A 20,625-nucleotide genomic window follows, 5' to 3' on the forward strand; every position below is an offset into this window, starting at 1 on the left:
AAATAGTGAAATATTGTCTCTAAATCGACGTGAAGAGTAAGTAATATGTAGCCAACGTAAGACATAACCATGGATGTTTTGTTTAACCAGCGCCCGGCCTCTCAACCAACTTCGCCATGGGGGGGGGGGCTTTTTGGCCACACCAGGTTACCTCGGAAAGTAAGCAAGCTAGAAAGACGAGGTAAAAAGCAACAGATAGCTCGCTACAGTATCTTTCCGAATTCCGAAATACCTTCATCATTTTTTGATGAGGTCATCGCTGAGGTCACTACAGGTCACCAAATGTAAACTTTTCACGAAATTTTGTTCCTAATTTTGTAAACTTTTCACAAGTCGTCGCATAAGTCAGGAACCAGTAGAGCTGCAATGCTGCGGGAAAAAAGCGCATTCGATAGCGCTTTTAAAGGACTTTCTGAGTAATGCTCTCAGATTTGACCTACGGTCAACGTTTTAGCTTCCAGGCTGGCGTTTTTGCGGAAAAGGGTTTTGCATCATAGCTTTGGACTTCAAACTTGTACGACGCTGATTTTACCGACATCGCATTTGTCTCGTCGAGACGCGTCGAATGAACTGTGTCAACTTCAAAATTTGGCCCCTAGGTCATATTGCATGTCATTTGATTGGTATTGTTGAGCTGAACACATTCATGTTTTCAGCGCTCTAGCATGGTTCTACCTAAAGTTGTGGTAAAAAACTGTTGGAGATGTTTCATGACCTAAGATGAGCTGAGGGGCATAGAGCGGTCACAGGTGCAATTTTCCGGTTCAGTGTGTCATGTTTACCTGTGTCACGGTGTTTGAATGTGTTTTCTTTCGGCCAAAGAAAAGCATTTCAATTTTCTTCCAATGACCTATAATGAAGAGGTCGTAAAATTGACCTGACATTAGGTCACCGATGTGAAAACTTTGAGATAGGTATACGAATTTGTCATACTGATTTCCTCAAGTAAAAGCTCGAGTTTCAAACTTCTGGGATGTAAACTATAGGAATGACAAAGTCACAAAGTTTTTAGAGGCATGGTTACATAACTTGCCCTGGTCACCTGACCTTAGGTGACCTGGGGTCATTTTTTTCACACACGATGCGAAATTGAGGTATCATAAGCTATACCAAGTTTCACGGCGGTGCGCGCCGCGGTTTTCCTTACACGCGCAAAAAAACTGGCAGGTGTGGCCAAAAACGCCCCCCCCCCCCCCACCCTCCCCCCACACACACACACTCCGGCGAAGGCTGATCCTGAAATATCATATTTTGTCTTCGCGGCCCTCCATGTGGTCCCCAGTAACTTCAGACTCGTGGTTACGCGCCTGGGTGGTAGGCCGGCTGGTCAGCTGACTGGCAGACCCCTCTCTTCCTCTCATCATCCCCAACCGCCCGAGTGACCACACTTGCGGCAAAGGCGATGTGGAGCGAGGTCCAACACCGAGCAGACATGCTTGCATGTATGAGCACTTGGAATATACGGAGCATGCTGATGTTCGCATGATTTGGAAAGAAAAACAATAGATTTTACTCAATTTAACGTAGCTACAAATGCTCATAACGGATGAAAAGTTCAACCACCTGAGGCGTGAATAGAAAGAATCAGGTGTTGACAACAACCACGTAATCGTGTATCTAGATTGACTTGGCTTGTTGGTGTCCTAAGATCCACCGATGTGGCGCATTAATTCTCCCCATTCATTCTTCTGGTCACGTGATCGGACTCCCAGCCTGTCGCGCGGCGTATCGATGACGGACGGCCGTCGCCTGTTTCCCGTTCTCGTCACGTGCAGATCGGCCGCTGTCAAACCCGCAGAGAAGGCGGCCGGCGGTGCGCACGTCCGCGCCAAACGCCTATATATCATACCAGCGAGGGCGAAAGTGCGACAGAACACGGCCAGTGTGACAGGGAGGGGTAGGTTGGGACGGCGAAATCCCTGTCGATATGCAGGGCACCGGCGTGGTCCACCTGGTGTTGCGTCGCGAGGTCAGTAAGACACTACGCAGTGGTCGCGGATGGTGGATGGTCGTCGCGGGTGGGAGGTCGATCCGCATGCGGCTCCCCGGACACACATCCGGACAATGAGGTCACAGATGCCCGCGTGGTGGCAGCCTTGATGACAGCCACCCGCCACATCCAGAACCCCCTGGCTACACCTTGATGAGAAGTGGAGGAAATCTGAATAATTCGGCGGTTGCTTTGTCATGGAGTCTCCGTGAACCGAGATGTGACGGAGATGGCCAGAGAGGAGAGGCGTGCACTGCGCAGCAGACCGGCAGGGTGGTGCAGGTCACGCGGCCACGGTCTGAGAGAGCAGGTAACGGTCACGGCCGGCCATTGGCACTAGTCACGGACGGACGAACTGGCTACACCAAGAGAGGAGAGACATCGTTCTCTCCGAAATAATTCTGGAGGAATGGCTGGGGAAGAGATCAGGTATGGGTGCATGATGCCCATCCTTTCGGAGACGCACGATGGTCAATTAGATGTGCTGGCTGATGGCTGATGGCTACCGTGATACAAGCACTCAATCCAAATAAAACACCCGTTGAAGCGTCGAATTAGCCTCTGGGCCATAATTTAGCCGAGCGGCACTCCGGATGGCGATTGTGCTCCTCGGCGGGCGGCGGCGGCGACCTCACGGGTCAGGGGTCACCGGAAGGTCGGCCCAAGGTCGGACTCCACCTGTTATCGCGCCGACTCCAGCCAGCGCGGTAGGTGAGTGAGCCATGAGGGTCAGCGATCGCCGACAAGAGTGCAATGATCAGGGAGGTCTGCCTGTAGGACATTGTGGGTAGCGAAAACTGGTATAACGTCCGAGGCACCCGAAGTGTTGCATCCTTCTCGCTCCGCGAAAGAGGACAAGAGAGGATAGGGAGGGGAGAGGGAAAGAGATGACGTGTAGCGCCCTCACTAGGTCACGCTCTGAATCACGAACAGTGCACGTCCAATGTGCGCCGACGTGACACAACACACGCTGAAGCAATAACAGCGGCGGCCCTTACCGGCCGCAGTGAGGCTGCAACAACAACACCGATACCACGGCCCGCGGTCGGCCGGCACCGCAGCGGCCCGCGGTCGGCCGGCACCGATGCACCGAGGCTGTCTCTGGCTCCGCTCACCAGCCCTCTGCGCCGAAGCCGCGCGCAGAGCGTCACGAGCGCGTGCACAACCTGTGCAGTGTGCACCAGAGTCCGGGCGGCGTGCACCATTGACCGCCGGTGCATGAGTCAGGGGCAGAGCGGCGAGAGAAGAGCGGCCGGCGCGGCCACCGACCCCGACCGGCCGTGCAGAGCTCGGTCACATGATCGATGAAGAATCGGGCCGCAGATGGTAGCCGCCGGACGGTCGGACGGCTCGCTGACGATGGAGTAGAGAAGCTGGGAGTCGTGAGCAAAGGTTTCAGCAGAGGTTCAACCAGAGATCTAACCAAAGGTCCGACGACATGAGGTGTGAGCGAAGCCAAGACCAGAGGTGCAGTCAGAAATACAGCCAGGCCAAAGCAACGACCAAAGCAACACCAGCACTGTTCTCAGCGACGGTTACCAGTCTACGCTGTGACCATTGGCAGCTCAATGTTCGCGCCTATGTGTCGCTGCCAGCCAGACCAGCCGAGACGCCCGGTGCAGCTTGCGGCACCAGTCACGGTCCAGCGCGTCGGTCGGTCGCCGTGCACTGCGAGCCGCGGCGCCCGACGGAGCCAGCAGCGACACAACGCTGTCCAGGGGCGAGGGCATGGCTGAATCCACCAGCAGCCAGGAGTTCGTAAGCGGACGGCGAGCACTTGCTTGCAATGACCTAGTCTGTAAAAGGGTCTGCCGAACCGGACCCAGTGAGCACTGAGACAGCGCCTCATGCGTCCGGCGAACCAGCATAGCTTCACAGCTAAAGGTTAGAGCTCCCCGCAATCTAAAACACAGCCCCACATTCCCACACTGTGCGGCATTAAAGACTAGTCCCTACACTCATGTCTATGGTCCATAAACCATCACACGGAGCTCATAGGAGCCTACCGGCCGTGGTGAGCATAGGTAACTCCTGCAGTCTGCGGTCTGACCTTGACTGCATGTTTCCAGCAGCAGGGCTCTGTGTGTTAGCGCTCCTGTCGACAGGCCCGGCCGGCCCTTCCCGTGTCCGACACGCGAACTGAAATGGTACCAGCCTCCGTTGGCGGAGTCGGGCGGAGCTTACTGGACACGCGGGGCATACCAACGCCGTCCTGGGAACACCGGGCATCGCAGAGCTTCCAGCGTTGCATCCTGCGACCACTACACGTCAGCCGGACCCGGCGTAGACATCCTCCCACTCGGAATGACACGACAGCGCACCACGCAGGCTCGTCATCCTCTCGCAGTGTCCGTTTTCTGATACCGTATTTGGTCCTGCCAGAGAGGCGAACCTCCGATGGGCGTGACGCACAGATGGTTGGATCTCCGGTGACGTCACCGATCCGCCTCCCCACCTGTCCAGATCAGCTGATTGGGGCCACGACCAGCGAGAGGGCGGATTCCGTCCGCTCGGGCACGGAATGGGCGCGCCGGCCGGCCGCCAAAGGTGCCGGTGGGCGCTGCGGTGGGCGCTCAACCTCGCCCTCCCGCCGGGTGTGTCTCCTCACGATGAAACACAGCTCTGACCATCGCGTCATCGCCGCCTCACGGCATCGAGTGCGAGGGCGGTGCGGCGTGCCCGAACTGGAGAAGTGGTCAATTATTACCCTTGACGTCCAGCAAAGGTCCGGCGACTCTCAAGCCTCCAGCCGTGTCTGGCATGGAACGGGACCAGCCGTTGGACCTCCAGAACATATCCTTTTCAATCGATGAATGCCATCCCTTCATCTGTCCGAGAATCATAGTTCATGCTGGAGTGAACCGTTCATCAGTTCTTATCTGTCAGCGCTTCTGCCTGTCAGTGTATCAGACCGCTCGTCGGTCCGTCCGTCCATCTATACGCCCGTCTGTAGGTCCGTCCACCCGGCCCTCAGTCCGTTCGTGTCCAGCGGTGAGCCGCGGCAGCCGTCGGCACGGCTCGCCTGTCATTAGTCGTGATTAGCGGAGGCGCAGGAGGCAGTGCACCGGCCGCCAGTGCAGTGGCCGGCAGCCGGCACTCGACCGCGGCCGGTCATGATATTCCACATTGGACGGCACGGCAGCCGGGCGGCCTGGGAACCCGCCGCTGAAGACGGTCCGGCTGCGAGCTGGCGTCGCGGCGGCGGCTCCGCTAGGCTCCTGTCGGCTCCGTTCGGCCCCGGCCGACTAGGTAGAGAGGAGCGGCAGGGAGGGTCGCCAGTCGGGAGGCCGCGCCTCTCGAGTGTCTACGTTCGCCGCGTCAGAATGCGCAGAGTCAACAGAGCGGAGCGTCTCTAGCCCACGTTTCTGCCGCCGGCGACTGGAACGCAGCACACAGAGCCGGCCAGGCAGGCCGGGCCGACCGGTCACCGTTCGGCGCTGAGGCCGTTGGGCGGCCGACGCGTTGCCAGCAGCGGTGCTAGCGGCCTGTGATCGCTGCAGGCTGCAGTCTCTCCCTGGTCAGTCGGGGTCCGGCCACACCTGACAATGGGAGCATTGCACGGGCAGCGACCGCGCCTCTTACAGCATACCGCCCCGCCCCAAGTCGGCATACCACACCGGCTGTGTGGCGGCGAGACTCCAGCCGTCGTACCTCAAGAGATTTGAGATTAACAGATCGGCGCTAATGTGTTTATCATTCACCGAGTGACAAATCACATACGGCCCCGAAGAGAGCCGTGATAAATGATAAAACCGCAGAATCTCAAGAGGCTCTGAGGAGCCACAAACCTGTCCCAGGTCACAGCTGGTCGCTAACTTTATGGATGAATGGAATTCAGGAGCGACAACGTAAGTCATTTGGACGCACAATGAATCAGCTTGGACAGAACTGTTTCGAAACTACAAACAAGATGTCATCCGTTTTTTCCAGACAGTCACACGGCACACGCAGAGAAAAACGGCCTGTTTCCATTCACACACCAACACTGTACGGAATTCCAGGGAAGGAGCCACCTCATTCGACCTCACCCCCACCGCCCACTCCAGATGACTCACTCCCGCCCCTCCCTCTCTCCGGCACAACCGAGAGACCAGCAGAGGGATGCAGTCAGTCCACCGTCCAGACCCCAAACCTCACCTTCTTCAGGTGCTTGTTGACCCACTTGGTGAACGTCTTCTTCTGAATGGCATCCCGCTCATCTGAAAACAAACGGGCATGTCGTCAGTGCGGCACTGGGCACACAGGTCATCAATCACGGCGGCCACGCCGGCTGTCTGCCGGTCGTCGCCCGACTCCATCATCCCTGCCCTACCCCTGCCACCAGGACGGTACTGAGGCAGGGTGATCACAGAGCTCTACCACCCCTCCCAGGAACACACGTGCTCGACATTTCCATCACGTAACGGGTGAGCCACCGTCACTCGGTTCCGTCATACGACCCGTGGCATTTCACGTCACACTGCTGACTCATCGTAGGGTGGAAAGGTGTCTGACATACTGCTTGAGTGCAGGTGAGATGGGTCAGACCGCAGTCTAACCCATCACACAGTGTGACATTAAGCGCCACAGCCGCCCTAAGGTCATTGACCCACCCTGCAATAGTCTGGAGCAGGGGACTCCGCTCACTGCAGCGGCAGAGGTTATTCTCGGCAGGAGGGCTCAGGGCCGCGCCGTGCATAAGCGCTCCTCAACACCTGAGCGGAAGAACATTCTCTGCTCCTCTCTGCAGTTCAGAAGCGCCGTATAGATTCGCTGCTGGCCGGTCATCAGGTCACCGCCCGCCGCCGATCGTGCTACATCTGCCGGAGCGGGGCACTAATCCCGTACAAATCGCACCGGTCCGAGTAGAGCCCCTTGTGGGATGCCACACACCCCTCGTAAACGCCATCGAGACAGCTTACGCGGTGCAACGCTGGTGACACATTGCAGATGGCTTTGCCGAGTTAGAAACCGGAATAGAATTGAGAGCAAGAGTCACGTTTAAGTGGTGATATTTACGGTATTCAAATTACTACGCACACCATCACTGGCACTTATCTGCAACTTCTGTGCGCCCCTTATTGAGAGTCCTTATGTCACCAGACAGCAACTGATGGCTGTAAGAAGCCAACCCACCTCCTTGTCACCTATTCAGGAGAAGGAGCGCAGGATTTAGTGCGAGTACCGTCACAGGGCGTAAAGACAGCCAACCGGCAGTCAACTGGCTGCATGGTTGAGCACCTGACCATCCGAGAGGCAGCTCAGCACAGCTGAGAGAGGCTGATCCGAGTGAAATTGAGAGACACATAGAAAGGTACTGATCGGATCTGCGTGCAGCCGGCCGCCTCAGACAGCGGCTCGCGGTAAAAGCTAACGTCGGTGACGCCCCTCTAACGCGGGGCCACAGCGCAAGTGAGCCGCAACTAAACCATTGTCATGGTCAACTTGGTTAGATCAAAGCCGAAGAGGATTGATTCCGGGAGGCACTCGCTTATGAAAACGACTGTGATGACGATTGGGTAAAGGGTTTTATTGAGATATTGGTTTAGGAAGCTAAAACGGTGAAGTTATGGCCCAGACTGAGAATAGAACGAAATTGGGTGGTAATCTAGACGGTATCTGGGTGCAATCACACTGATTTGTTCCGGTGCAACGGCAAAAGGACACGCTGAATTATGCAGATAAGTAACCACAAACCCACACTGCATTTGAGTATTGTTACTTATCAATGCAGTTACGCCGAGCGCTCAGCTGTATCCTCTAGGCTCGCCTAACCTCTTAAATTCCTGACCAACGCTGCTCCGATGAACCTCCTAACGGCAAAATACCTGTCAGTCGAGGCCAGGTCAGTCCAAGGAATGACACGCAACTGTGTCGGGCACGTGCCACTTCTGCATACTGCGCAGTCCGGACCCGTCCACTGACGACCAGCCGTGAGCCATCACACCAAACATGGCCATCGGCCGCACACACCGCACACACAGCCAACCGCAGTTGGAGCGACCACTGCCCGCGGCTCGGAGCCAGTTTACTGCTTCCGCAAAACGGTGCTCCGTGCTGGCAGGATAGCGAATTTATCGCTCTCAGGAACGCCACCACACGAGGGTGCCCGCACGAGGCTACCCGCACGACGGTGTCCGCGTCTGAGAGGAGTTATCCAGAAAGGAGCCTAGAATCAATAGGAAACTCCTCCATCAAAGCCGTCACATTTCTCCGTCAATTTTCCACACCACGCATTCCACACAGTGGGAATATGGAGAACAGCCTGGCGATGGTTTCGACCAGAGGCCGACGGCCTCCGATAAAGTCAACAATGACACCGGCCTGTGGCCTTCCCAGTCACGCAGTCAGCCGTGGTGGATAGGAGATGGTTGGAGGCGCACAGAACGAGCGTCCCCGGGCACCCAGAGGCGATTGTCGGCCGGCGCGCGATGTCAGAGACAGCCCCGTCAGCCGCCGGTCAGCCGGCCCCACAATGAAGCCATATCCGGCGGCGTCCCATCCGTCTGTGTATCGTCGGTCGATCACAGCGCCCGACCCGCCTCAGCTATCAGCCATCAGCTGGCACTTCACAGTGGGGCGCGGCGCGGCGGGGGTCGGCTGAGTGAGGCTGGCCGACACGCGCCGCCGCCTCCGCTGCCACCACCGTCCCTGCTGTATAGCAGGATCGGAATTCGTGAGTCGGCCACATCCCCTGCGCCAGAGACGTCCGACACCTGCTTTCTGCCGCAGAGTCTCAGCTGCTCGGACCCTGGCATTCTGAACTGTCGGGGACGTGTCATACCCGACATGCCCGAGGCCTCTCTCTGCGCGGACCAGAACCTCCAAGCAAGATCGTCTGGAAGTCGACCCCCAGAGACCGACGCCGCAGATTTCGGCCATATAAACACGCGGCAGGCTGGACTAGTCCGGTGTCAAGACTCAGCAGAGCAGGTCCCGCGAGCGGCCTTATCGCGCGGCGCTATACCAATGGCACGGCACTGCGCACGGCGTTCCGAGCGGTGCTGGGCTGTAAAACCTGGTCCGTTCAGAGGTCACCGGCGGGTCGGGGAGCCGACAAACACCCTCGGTACATGTGCGATACGGCTGAGCGCGGCGTCAACGGACCGGCGCGCGTCGAACGTGCCGCTTTGTGGCGGCTGACTGGAGCCGGACCTGGCGCTCCGGCACATACAGACAGTCACCCCAGGGAGGGGCTGGTATGTCGGCACGAGCCAGCCCACGGAGGGGAGCGGACGGGGACGGACGGAGGGAAAAGAGACAGCGCAGTCAGTCACAGTTGCAGGTTGTATGAATTTAAAAAACACCATTGATGGTGTAAATCTCGACGCCGTTACGTTTATCTAGTTGAATAAAATTCATGAATAGTAAATACATAGATCTCATGTCACTTAGCTCAGCCGAACACCTCAGCTACATGCCAGTGATGATAGGCAAGCAAAACCCCTACACACCGCCGTTCATTAGCCACGTATTCCAGCGCCGTTATCAATAGATCCTTGCCGAGTGCACCACGGGACAAGCCGTCGGGTGCACGGTGTACATCCCCGACATCAGACACGGTACCATTGATGTATGTGCCGCCGCGGGCCTCTGAGTCACCCTATCTCCTAACGCCACCGGTAAACAGTCTGGCGCCCGGTCCGCGTGTGTTGGTGATGTTTGCACAGTGTGCACTGTGCACGAGCCGCCGGTCGGGACAGGGAGGCCGTTCAGTGAGCCGTCGGCACCTCGGGCCGACTACCGTCACCTGTCGGAGGGCGGTATCAGCGGACACGGCTGCCGGAGTAGGGCACAACAGGGCCGCACAGTGTGTCGAGCGGTGGGAAAGGGCCGGAACGGAAACAGACGCAGCTTCTGCTTCCGCTGGCCTCCCAAGAACAAGAGCGCTGGCCGTCAAATTTTACCTCCCAAGAGCAAGCACTATGTGGCTCGCTTCCTAGATCTCTCATTGACAAGCATTCCACTGTCAAATAACGCCGATAAATAACGAGTAAATAAACCGTACCACCGATTCCATATCGATCATCCAGCTGATTTGGATACATTCAAGAAAGCAGCACTGTGTGTTATCCCAGCAAGGGTTGCACGTCCCAGAGCACGACCACACAGCACGTCCCCGAGGTATGGACAGTCCGTTAGAAAGGTCGTGGAGGCTGATCGTCGCCACAGGTCATGTGTTGTGAATCCTGTGGGTCTAAAAGCGCGAAAGGACGCTCCAACGTAAATATGGCGACATAGGTTTCAGTGTGCTACCGGTATCACGGGTTTGAACTCTAGGCCTGATCTTGACTCACTTATGGAGCCTAATTTTCTAAATATCTCGTCCACTGTGGCCGCAGGTTAGCCGGCCTCCCTATGACGACACCTTCAGGGGCCACGGGGCGGGGTCGGCTGCCCGGACCCCATACCAGGTGACCCGGACAGAGCGCCACACAGTCCACCGCATATCAACACGCGCGACTATTGTGTAAACGGGCCGCCACAACGGTGACAGTGGCGGCCGCGGCAGTCGGCGTCGTCCGTAGATGGGCGACGACGAGATATCCCTGTCCTAATTGTCACTTTCACCGTGGCCAGTCCCTACAGCAGAGCAGATAATCAAAAGTGATCATCCACTTGGCCCTGCCCTCCACCACCGCCCATGGTTTACGTCATCTCAGTAAAATAGTCACCAGAGTATCCGTGTAGAGGGGAGGGATTTGCATCGCGAGTGTATCGGAATTTCGGAGCACGGCAACAGCTTAGAACACATTGCATTTATATGATGCCTTGCATTGTTTCCTTACCTACATGTGCAGATTACCTGACTCATGGCTAAGAAGAAAAATTCACATTGATTCTCACACGCCTCTAGAATAACAATTGAGTTGGTAAGCCTAAAAATGCAAGCTGAAGTAAACAGAGTGATAATCGACTTTGCGGATTGTTCCGTGACATTCCACCTCCATTACTTTGAGACGTCATACTTGGGGCATTTCATGAGCATCACATGATTTCTCATTCCGAGGAGTTATTCATTTCATAATAATAAATATCGCGATTCCCATCACGTTTTGCGGCCCTCTCCATGTGTAAAAAAATGTCACGAGCCAATTCTATGACAAGGAGTGGGTTACACGGTCGTCCATTGTACCTTGCTGTTATATATAGGGACATTATCAGCCTGAGGGTTGTTAGTTAAAGAGTGGCCTCGTGAAACAATTGGTTACAAACGGTAACCTAATAACTTAAATGCTTCCCTAACACCCCTTCCTGCTTATAATCAACAGATTTCGCGCTGTGTCGGAAAACTACGCATAGTCTCATAATTAAATCCGCCAGAAGCTTGTTGCATGCTAGTTACATGCGTGTTTCATTATCGTGTCATATTATCATTATGTCGGCTAATGAGGCACCGCCCTGCACGTGCATTAAATATAATCCTGCGCACACGCCACCTAGTCGGAAACTCATCATCGGACTAGTCCTGGTAGGGTTTTCGTGTTGCCGAATGAGGCGAAACGACTTTGATTCGGTAGTGCCTCATAAATCCCTGCTACGGTGAGCAGCGACGAGTCTGAGACTGCTTCTTAAACGCGTCCTTCACTTCCGGCGCGGGGCCGTCATTTCCGGCCGCCATTGTTCAGTTCTGCGGCTGCCGGCGGTTGGTGCGGTTGTGTTGTGGCACGGTGCGTTGTGAAGTTCTCGGGCTGGGATATTTCGAAGGTACGTTATATTGTATGATATTTACGTAGCAATGGGGGACATTTTATTTATTTTGTAATATTCTGAACACATGTTGCGTCATAGAATTCACCCCTTGACCGTTGTGGGCCACTGTTTCGTTTGAATTCCGACTGTTGGAAGACGGACTTTCTTTCAGTTGCTGTCTAGTCTTTTTTCCAAATGTGTAAGCTACACATATTGCCTCACATTGATTTATCTTATACAAAAGTCAGTTGATGTAGATAATAAAGCCATCCTCACTGATATTTTAAAATCAGCAGTTAATTTTCTTTTCTGTTTGCAGAGTTGCTTAAAGTTGTGGGAGACTGAGGCATGAAGGTATACCGGAAGCCAGCGATATTTCTGTTGGTAAGCCTCGCCCAGAAAAAATACTTGCTTGAATCTGCAAAGTATGGCAAATATTTGATGGACTGCACAGTGCACAATGTACCTGGCATGGCAGGATCAGCTTACTCACTCGCCTGTTGTAAGTGCCGTTCCGACAGAGCCCGTGGAAGTGCCCGATCGTGTCTCATGCAACCGTATTATTGTGAATGTTACTGGTGGTGACTCGAATCAGCTTTTGCACCACTCCACTATGATATTGTAATATGTATATATTTATATATTTTGTATCGTATGCTAATAAGTAATAAACGTTATTTTTGTGTATGTTTTTTTTTGTAACGTGGCTGGCACGCTGTCGTGGCTGTCGTTGGCCGGGTCGTCCACCAGTCGGAGGGGCGGTTAGGGAGAAGGGGGGGGGGGAGGTGACGCAATTGAGCTAGTATTACTACTGGGCAGCAATAGCAGGCGCTAGCTGGTTGGGTTACCAGGCGAGTCCTGCTAAGGAGCCTAATCGGCGTACCGATCTGCTGGTTTTGTCCTCGTTTTCAAACGAGGTACCGAATAACGAAACGAGGGGCTGACACGGGGGTGCTCGGTTTATGAGGCGTGGGCTTGTCATTTACTAACGAAACAAGCTTGTACCCTCTTACTAGCTAAATATGAGGCGATTTTTACACGTCGCTGCATGCTCATTTTTGCGCCAGCGGTTTTCCTACAAGGGGCTTGTAAGATTTTTTACAGTGCATAAGAAGACCGACACGCTCGCCGCCTCTCCAGCCCGCACACATGACGTTTTTGGAAGGACTGGGAGGGAATACCACCCGCAGCCTTACTAGCTCACTTATGCTTTGAATGTCAATGAGCATGGGTAAATCCAGCGTCGTACTAAAGCAAGGTAAACAAATAAGATATCAAAACAAAGTTAAATCAGCATCGGTTACACGAATCACGTCGCTGTCGTTTATAATCGCTGCAAGATCGAGAAGCATTGGCTGCCGCTCATCACTTCAAAACACTTTTGAGATAATTGACACATGGCAGCACTTGAAAGTTGATGAAGGTAGGTCATGGAAGTCCCGTCAGCCATCCTCACACCTCGAGTCCATGTGTTTCTGACGAGGGGAGGGCTAGACTTTTTTACTTAACCCTACAGCAATTTGGGCACTCCGAGACCGCTCTGGATTTTCCCCGGGCGCACGCTAACAGGTCCAATGGCACGTGCTGATACGGTAAACGGCCAATTGAGGCGGGGGTCGGTCCAGCCTGATGGACACCTGACGAAATTTTGACAGAGGTCGCCGGCTGTCGCCCGTGGCAACGACAAGCGGAGAAACATAGGGTAGTTATCGTGTCCCGGTAATCGATCGGGTGTAATATTCAACGCCATTTCTGAACGTCTCCATTAAAAAAAAAAGAATTCGGCGGTTTTGGATAACTCACGTCCCATATAGTTGTCACGGTTGCTCCAACAACTTGTTGTTCTGCTTTAGTGTGTTTTTACTGCATGAGCTCGAGCACGCTTTCATTCCCCGGCCTGCGATAGAGTACCGTTTGCTCTCTGGGCGGCGGTTACCGGAGCTCCGGTCACCCTCCGAGAACCGGACGTCCAGACTCAGAGCCACCCGGCCGGAAGGAAGTGTTCCGTGGCCTGACGCCTACACACTACACAGGCGGCCGGCTGGCCGCGTCCGAGCCACTGACTGCTGAGTGCTGATTCACCCTTCCAGCGGAGCTCGAACAGAATGGCGCACCTGTCCGTGCTTCTATCCTCAGGATACTGAAATCCTTCTCCTCCACGCCACAACCCCTTCCGGGCTGGGCAGGCAACTTTATCTCATGCGGGCTGCTCCCTTGGAGCGGCACCGCTGCTCCCGAGGGAGCGCACCCCGTAGCCGGGTGCAGTGAGTGCCTTGGGGCTGGGTGGCCCGTCCTCTGGACGGGCTCAGCCCCGGCGACTCACTAGGGTGCCTGCCCAGACCAATGTCTCCCCCTAATTCCTATCATCCTTCCGGCTCTGCAATGGTCTTGTCAGACCGAAAGGGCATAACCCAACAAAACAATAAACAATAAACAGAATGGCGCAGCGACAGAGCTCCCTCTGGGACAGTCTGCTCCGCCGCTCTGCCGCGCGCCTGGCATCCAGACTCATACGTCAGGGAGGTGTGACGCCCCACTCAGACTCCGGTCTCTCTGTCTCCAGCGACTGTCTGCAGACGGCCCAGTCCTCCCCATGAGTCACCGGCCGACTGGGGACGGGGTGCACCCCGGCCGGCGCCGCGCTCGCAGTAGCGGCGGCGGCCGTCAAAAAGTGACGGTGACGACCCGCCGCCGGTCCACTACGGGCAGCACGCGGCGTGGGAACGGATCGTACCGATACGGCACCGGCACGCAGTGGTAGCAGTACACACCGGTCGGAGTACTTGTCAGCAGCGAGCTGCACAGAGAGTGCGACGTACTGACGCTCAGAAAATGATGGCAAGTTTATGTACAGAAATGGGCAGCAGATCCTTGCTGATAACGGGCGATGGGCATGTACATATCCACAGACGCGTATAAATGAAAACAGAGGCAAAAGGCTGGAGGATGAATGCTATTCGGAAATGCCTGGCAGACGGGCATTTCCGAATGGCAGAAATGCACGAAGAAGAAGTGATGTCACACGAACAAGCAGCAGGGGAAGTCGCCTCGCCACATCCCGTAACCACCGGAACCGTGAGTTAGTGGCTGACGAACACCGGCTGCGTGTCGAACTGCAGGCCAGTGACGTCACTATGACGTCATCAGTCATCTGGAGGTCGCCAGATGCGAGAGGTGGTGACAGCACCCACGCTGGACGGCGCCGCAGGGTTCGGCGAAGGAGCATGATGGGTCGCTCGTAACGACAGAAATCTCCATGGAAAAAGTGAGCTGGAGGGGATGACAAGCTCTGTTCCGCCGCAAACTGGGTCATTATTCATCGGGCAGTGTTCAATGCTACGTTACGCAGGCGGCTTCTGTAGAATCTGGTGCATTTTACGGAGACCGTTCCGTCCATTGTCTAGGACCGACCCGTGGAGCGCGATAGCCACCGATATAGAAAGTGGGGCGTGCCTCGGATGAACTGAGGCTCGCGTCGGCCGGTCTCTCTCGTATGTGACGTGATCGAGAGTTCACAGAGATCGACCCGACGACCGGTCGCTGGACCGGGTCGATTGGAGTTCCCCTCCTCTCCCTCCCCGTCCAAACCCGTCCCATCGTCACCCTCCCCTCCCCGGCCACTTTACCGCATTACCTCGTATCACGAGCAAAACCAGTTCCCCATGTGCCAGTTTTTCGGCGCGGCTTAATACAACAACACAGCTGGCGAGCCAGATTATGGGCTGGCACGTCGGGCAGGGTAGTGTGCGCCGTGCTGAATGGCGCCACTGAATCGGGTTGTGGTCACGAAACAGTGTCCTCTCCGAAACCAGGCGCCAGGGGAAACAGGGCTCGAGAGTATCCTCTCAGAGACAGTCCATTAGTAGCCCAAGACGGCCAACGGGCACATTATCAGACAGTATCCGCTAGTGATGTCAATTACAGAAAATCGGAATACCGATACCAAACCAAATACCAACCAAAACCGTGGAAAAATACTGAAACCAAACCAACTTTGAAAAATTGGGGAAATACCAACTTTTTACCAATTTCTTAGCCTCTTATACATTAGTAATGTATAAGAGGCTAAGCCTCTTATACATTAGTAATGGTTCATAATACCAACAAAATACCTGATACCAAACACATTAGGATTGAAATACCAAATACCAAGTTGGTATCGGTTTGGTATCGGTATACCAAAAAGTTGGTATCCGATTGACATCTCTAGTATCCGCCAAAGGGCAAGACGGCGGTATACAGCATACACTATATACAGTATACAGTGCACACTATACGTGTGCAGTGTGCACTGTACAGGGAGCCGACGGACGTCAAAGGTGGACGGTGACCCGCCAGACGCTCTGTTCAAGACAGGCGCCACAGCGGGGGCTCGGCGCCACAGCGGCGGTGACCAGGCGCCGAGTGGTGTGCCGCTCCCCACGTGTCGCTGCCGGAGGCGTCCACTGCAGCGGAAAATCGGCGCCACAGGCCAGTAACCTTTCCTCGAGACGCAGAAAAGTCCGCGGCAACAAAGCGGAGCGAGCACCAAACAATGTGTCTGCTACGGAAGCGCATCGTAGCACGGCACTTTCCTGCCCGGTCGCCGACTCGCGCCTGAGCTGCGGCGCCGCGATTGAGCTTGGCGTGAAGCCATGATCCGTTAAGGCCCAACCGCACCAGCAGCAATCCCTTTCTGTCTGTCTGCCCAGCCCATTCGCAGCCCAGGCCCGCATATGTAGGCATGTAGCGGTCACCAGCCGGCAGTGCGCGAGGAGGTACACTTGCACTGCGTCCCGCAGGACCAGTGAAAGTGGTGCAGAGCGCGCTCCGGCCGGCCTGCAGTCAGTCACCAGGCTTGCCGTGACGCAACAGCAGGGCGCACTCGTCAGCGGGCCGGCCCTCACACCCGGCCGGCCCTCACACCCGGCCGTCCGGCACCCGGCCAACGCACAGCCTCTCAGAGAAACTGCCCGTAACGCCGTGCGGCCGGCGCAATCGACAAAGACTGCATGCGTCAGCTCCCCTGGCTATCAAATCCCCGATGAGACGGGATGAGCGTGACGGAGCAATTCACTGGGCTGCATTCCGCTGTGCCGGATCCGCGAATCGGGCACGCTAGTGGTGGATACTTAGAGGCCAGCTTTACGCAACGGGCTCTCTAGTGGCGCACGTGATCACCCGCAGCCACGGACAGGTTTGCTGACAGGTTAGCACGGCCGCTGGGAGGGCGGAGCTCACTCGGTCACTGGTGGAACGTCACGGTGACTGCTCGGCACTGCCATGGCAGCTGCAGGCTGTCGTCGGCCTGCCATGGCAGTCAGGCCTGCCGTCGGTGACGGCCCAACTCCTCAGTCATGCAGCCTCCAGCTAAGAGGAAGCCGAGACACCGGAAATAGCGCCATGCCTGCGGTCAGGGGTCGCCGCCAGACCCGTTTCTTCAGGGAGGAGACTCCAGGCTGCAGAGAGCGAGTCTGCTCTTCGAGATTGCAGGAAACGGGGTAGCGCTTGGACGATGCGCTGCGGTTTCCCGTCTGGCGCTGCCTTCGCACTCTAAACCATCCCGTCCTGTCTAGGTCCGCTGATGGACCCCAAACCGACAGATTCCCAAGCCATCCCGACCAAATCGCTGTTCTACGGCCTCACAAGTGAGCACACGACCTATGAAGTCATCGGGTCACGACCTCGTCAGTCAGAGACCCATAGGTCATCGCCGACCCGGGTTCACCCAGACCAGCCCTCTCAATTACCTGACACAAGTCGCGAATGAAATCGGCACGCGCGTAAAGATTGTGGTCGAAAGCTAACCACAAAAAAATATGCGGCACGGTACTTGACAAAATGGAATTCCGGTGGGCAGTGACCTTCGTTTTATAGCACTGGTATCTCGATAGTTGAGTAGTCGTGTCCTGGTGCAACTGTGCTAAATCCGTGCGGCGACGGAAAGCCACAGTTCATGATCCGTCAATCACGTGGCACGCGCCATGTCCGCCCCCGATGAGTACGACAAGGTTGAGTGGCATGACCTTCGCTATCTTCAGCTCTCGGATGTCCGCCCTCGAAGGTCACATAGATATAATACTGAAGATGTCTCGTCACTCTTTTACAGGTCTTGATATTCCTGAGACAATGATATGATGCTGTTACAACGGGCTACCTATAGCAAAGAGCACAAAATGAGAGGCGTCATTTCATGTAGGCAGGTATGCAAAGTAACTGTAAATCATGCTCACCACATTACTCAGATTGCAGCCGCCGCAAAGGCTACACGAACCAACTTCTCATTCCAATAGCATGTATCATACCCAATTATACAGTTTGACACTGGTATTAAACCAGCCCGATAATGCACCAAGGCTGCAGAGTCAGCAACAGTATACATAACAACTGTCACCGAGCAATGTGACCAACTGGCTGGCCGCATGTCTGGGCCGGCACTGGCGCCGGGACTGTCTGCCGTCCCTCCCTCCTCTCCGCCGACCCATCCCTCCGCTCCAGTGTGGGAGACCGGGGGACGAACAGCTGATGGCTGTTTCACCGGTGGGGAAGGCGTGGAAAGGCGTCCCAGAGGACAGTTCAGGCTGAATACTACATCTTCCCAAAATACAAAACATCTCCTAAGCATAATATTTATACAATTCCCCACACACCCACTGAGCTGAGATCGATCCACTGAAGGGTTAAAGCACCACGCCGGAAGACCAGCCAACTGCACTTGTAAAGTAAATCCATATAGATGCTAAGGTCAATCCACCTCAGCGGAAAGACCAATCCGCTGCTGTAGTTGGACCAATCTGACCCCAATCTGCCTCTGTTTATGCGTCACGTCTGGTTCAGCTGATACGCACCCCCGCGAAGCGGGGGCGGGCCGGCGAGTATCTCGGCTTATCTTTATTCCGGAGCCCGATACTGTACGGCTAAATCCTCTGAGGAGAGTATCGGAGGCGGAGCCCAACTCTAGGAAGAACTCTAGGAACTGACTACTTCATGCCGTGAAGCTCGATGCCACTCGACCAAAGAACATCAAGAAGTGATACCAAGAAAACATTAGACTGTATGGTCCAAAAGTCGCTGACTTTGATACACCGTTATCTTTTTCAATAAGGCAATGTGACACAATTTCATCGCCTGCGCCAGTGAAGCGCAAGCTGATGCAGTGCAATGGCATGGCAGACGGATGCCCTTCAACTGCACGGCTAAAGGGCAGTAGGCCGAAGATATGGCTTCTAAGCTATTGCATGACCAGCAAACTACCATCTGCCTGCTGTGGCCGGCAGCTCCAGTTACCAAAACGTGAGCCCGAAACCAGCCACCCGTCTACCCTCCGTGGGTCCGTGAAGCCCCATCCCGTCCCCCCGGCAGTGCCCCAGACGCGGGATCCGGGCTGTGGGGAGTCAACTGGTGACCCCCGGTCCGACAGAGCTGGGCGCAGAGTGGTGTGATACGGCCACTTCCGTTCGACAGGCGACAGCGTCCGGCCGGCGCGACCGCCGACATTGGACCGACTGACGAGCAGGCCAGACAGGCGAACTGGTCACAGTCGGACCAGACACACAAACGGACCAGAAAGACGGGCGGGATAGACAAACTTTCGGATCAGGTGGAGGGGGGGGGGGGCAGGAGACACAGGCTGGACAAGACGACACATAGGCGGAATAGAAATCCGCACAGGCGGAGAAGGTCAGGTCCCACGGGCGGGATAGGACGACACGTATTTGGGACAGAAGGTCACACATGTTAGGATCGTACGGCATACAAGAGGAGTCGTGCATACGGCACACCAGTGGGACCAGGCGGTATACAGACGTACTGCATGCCATAGGGCTGGGTGGGACCGGACGGCCGGGCCAGCTGATTGAATTACCCCGGCGGGTCGGGTCGAGCCGGTGCAGTCTGGTGGGCCAGCCGCTCCCACCCCCTCCTCCCACCCAGACAGACCCCCCTGCTGCACCCCACCCCACCCCCCCCCCCTGCTGCAAGACAGACAGCTGATCAGTGATCAGACAGATCAGCTGATCTCCAGAGGTCCCAGCTGGGAACGGGTGGCGCCGACAGTCTCGCCATAACACTGTGCAGCTGATGGCTCACGGAACCGGCGAAAGGACCAGATCGGTGACATGACATGTGACGACCTATAGACGGAGATGGGTGACCTTCAGCAGAAGCTAGAAAAGTCAGCTGTTCTGTTTGTGATTTTGCCGGCAGTAACATTGTGAAAAGTAAAATCAGTTCAGCATATAATGGGAATATTAAAATATTTTGTAAGGTTACGATGACCTTTCTTTTGTAATTTCCGTACCTCTCTGCCAATGATCTCTACAAAAGAACGCGTTGTCTTTTTAAGGTCACGTATCTGTACAAACGGGGGTGGGGGAGTAACAAAAGCAATACGTCGCCGGTTCAGCGCACACCACTGCCACGGACGGACCGTGACGCCACGTGACATTTATTGATGGACGTCACACTACGTGACGCTAGAGGTTACAGACTCGCGTGACAAGAGTCACTGAGTCATGGGTCAGGCAGTTCGTCATGTTCCGGGACAACAGGGGACTGACTACTATAGTGGTCACGGCCAGTCTTGAAACTGACTCCATACCAGGATTTATCATTGTCAGTTGTCACTCATGGAATGTCCCTCCTTGCTTCCACGATACAGGCCGTTCCAGGGAGCCATTAGTCTACCCGGTGCCACATAAGTGAGAGTTGACGAACTTCAGTTCCACCTCAGAGCAACCTCTTCAGGGGCAGCACGATAACCCTACTTAGCTATTCCGGTCTAAGGGACATAGAGCCAGATGGGCTGAATCCCCGCCTCCCAGAGTGGCATTCAAACGTAGCCGATTTGTGATTGCCACTCAACGGTAAGCGTTCGATGATCAGCGACTCAGCAGTCAGCGAACCGGTGCCGGTTAGATACAGTCCGCCCGATCGTCAGCGTTCGTCCCATGCGGGGCCACACCGCAGTGTTTACACCACCCGTC

The 20,625-nt window shown here is 55.4% G+C and overlaps 1 protein-coding gene across 3 annotated transcripts in view; it reads right to left on the reverse strand.

The window, feature by feature from the left end:
* The window catches only part of LOC122393155 (microtubule-actin cross-linking factor 1-like), a 215,643-nt gene that overhangs the window by 156,352 nt on the left and 38,666 nt on the right, over positions 1 to 20,625 (reverse strand). For all 3 annotated transcript variants that reach the window (XM_043389195.1, XM_043389203.1, XM_043389190.1), the window contains one exon: positions 6,128 to 6,189. In XM_043389195.1, coding sequence (XP_043245130.1) covers positions 6,128 to 6,189 — 62 coding nt within the window. The remainder of the gene's footprint in view (positions 1 to 6,127; positions 6,190 to 20,625) is intronic.

The sequence above is a fragment of the Amphibalanus amphitrite genome, unplaced genomic scaffold, assembly GCF_019059575.1.
Source record: "Amphibalanus amphitrite isolate SeventyFive unplaced genomic scaffold, NRLGWU_Aamphi_draft 000024F_arrow, whole genome shotgun sequence".
Lineage (NCBI taxonomy): Eukaryota > Metazoa > Arthropoda > Thecostraca > Balanomorpha > Balanidae > Amphibalanus > Amphibalanus amphitrite.